This window comes from Habropoda laboriosa, unplaced genomic scaffold, assembly GCF_001263275.1.
Source record: "Habropoda laboriosa isolate 0110345459 unplaced genomic scaffold, ASM126327v1 scaffold136, whole genome shotgun sequence".
Lineage (NCBI taxonomy): Eukaryota > Metazoa > Arthropoda > Insecta > Hymenoptera > Apidae > Habropoda > Habropoda laboriosa.
In genome coordinates, this window is record NW_017100245.1 from 446,232 (window position 1) to 448,517 (window position 2,286).

General features: G+C 26.6%; 1 protein-coding gene across 1 annotated transcript in view; it reads left to right on the forward strand.

Annotated features, from left to right (window-relative positions):
- The window catches only part of LOC108572143 (probable hydroxyacid-oxoacid transhydrogenase, mitochondrial), a 3,798-nt gene extending 2,077 nt beyond the window's left edge, over positions 1 to 1,721 (forward strand). The window contains exons 5-8 of the mRNA XM_017934336.1: positions 27 to 260; positions 582 to 744; positions 899 to 1,180; positions 1,638 to 1,721. Coding sequence (XP_017789825.1) covers positions 27 to 260; positions 582 to 744; positions 899 to 1,180; positions 1,638 to 1,721 — 763 coding nt within the window. The remainder of the gene's footprint in view (positions 1 to 26; positions 261 to 581; positions 745 to 898; positions 1,181 to 1,637) is intronic.
- The last annotated feature ends 565 nt before the right edge of the window (positions 1,722 to 2,286 follow it).

Below are 2,286 nucleotides of genomic sequence, written 5' to 3' on the forward strand. Positions count from 1 at the left end.
TATTTTGACAAATTTATTTCTATTAGAGCTTTACGACCTACTTTGGGTCTGATTGATCCAAAACATACATTGAGCATGCCAGAAAGAGTCTGTGCCTATTCTGGTTTTGATGTGCTGTGCCATGCTCTTGAATCTTTTACTGCTATGCCATACACAGAAAGAAAACCTTGCCCTTCCAATCCGATTCTTAGACCAGCTTACCAGGGTAGTAATCCCATTAGTGATGTATGGTCAAAATATGCACTTCAAACAATGCGCAAGTAAATAAAAATGTTATTATAATAGAAATAATTACCAGTTAATTAAATTTAGTTTATGTAGTTTGTCATTTTCAGTATAATCTGTGTTAATATCATGGACTTACATTTACTTTTTCTATCTTTCTAAGGAGTTAAATTATTTTTATTCATAGTTATGTATATAAAATTAATTTTGGATACTTTTTAAATAAATTGAATTGTTGTTAATTACACTACATTGAATGAATTTATTTTATAATAGTTTTAAAATGAAATTAACAGTAGAGTAATAATTATAGTGTTTTATAAATTTAATATGGTTATTTACTTCTTTGCATACAGATATTTTAAAAGAGCAGTATATAACCCAGATGATCTTGAAGCTAGAAGTAGCATGCATCTTGCAAGTACTATGGCAGGTGTTGGGTTTGGTAATGCTGGAGTTCATCTTTGTCATGCACTATCTTATCCCATTAGTGGAAATGCACAATACTTTCAACCTGAGGTACATCTAATATAAATTTTATAAATATATCTTTTATAGAATGTATTAAAAAAATAATAAATAGTAACTTAAAAAAGGTAGTTAGTAAGCATAAATACCTACTAAATATGTCATTAATACATCAGTAATATTTATGTTATATTGTTTATTACAGGGTTATAACAAAGATCATCCTATAGTGCCACACGGTCTTTCAGTTGTCATATCAGCACCTGCTGTATTTTCTTTTACTGGAAGTGCGTGTTCAGAAAGACATTTAGAAGCTGCTGAATTACTTGGTGCTGATATCAATCGAGCAAAGAGAAGCGATGCTGGCAAAATACTAGCAGACACTGTGAAAGAGTACATGCAAGTAATGAAGATTGAGAATGGTTTGGCCGAATTGGGTTTCAAAAAAGAAGATATTCCTGCTTTAGTTGAAGGCACATTACCGCAGGTACGGTACATTATTACTTTCTTCCTCTTTATTTGTTACAAGTATTATACTTTATACCAATGTATGTAATATGTAAAATGGTAATTCTACAGCTAAATTTATATTTGAATAATAAGGAATAATATTTGACAAATACAAGTATTTTAATTGGAATAATTAAATTAAATTAAACATTTTCATTAGAAACTATAAATTTGCCAAGTAAAAGAAAAGTCGAAGTGCGTGTGTCATAGTGATTTATTAGTCACTATATGTGAATTATTACAATTAAGTAAATTTGCCATATTCTTTACATTTTATACTGACATATATGATAAATTTACAATTGTAACTTAATAATACATATTTTTATATTTGTATGATCACACAATTTATGTGTATATTTTATGGTTACATATTTTTTACATGTTATTATGAGTATTGTAACATTAGTAATATATTTTTATTTTGTTTACAGCATCGCATCACAAAATTAGCACCACGAGAACAATCAAAAGAGGATCTTGCACAATTATTTGAAAGTTCATTCACAATTTATTAGAAGAAAGATATTTTTTATTGTTGTACTTTCTCAAAAACGGACAACAAATCAAAAATTATTTTTATAATAAATTATCTTTAAATGAATTTTTGTTGTCCCTAATATATTTTTTAGACAAAACTATACATAATTTTTTACGTAATAATAAATTATACAAATTAAGCAATCATTAATTCGAACTAATGAATTAAAAATTATGAATGAAACATTGATAATTCAAATATTACGAAAAAAATGTACAAACATTTTGTGCGAGTACTTAAAAAGTACAGTTTATCGAATTTATAAAGTCATTTTACCATCAGAAAATTCTTAATAAAGCATTTATCGTTATAACAGTAACAAAAAGGATCTCTGTAACATTCTATGATGTAATTACCAATATTTTATTATTACTATATAAAATTTTAACAATATTTGTTTAACAAAATACATAAACTGATTACCTACGCCAAATACATCGCATATGTCAATTGATCAATACTTGTTGATCTTTACTAATTGATCGTTAATTGAAATTAGCTTCAGATTTTTATTCATCTGAAACAGTCAGATTATATTTTGC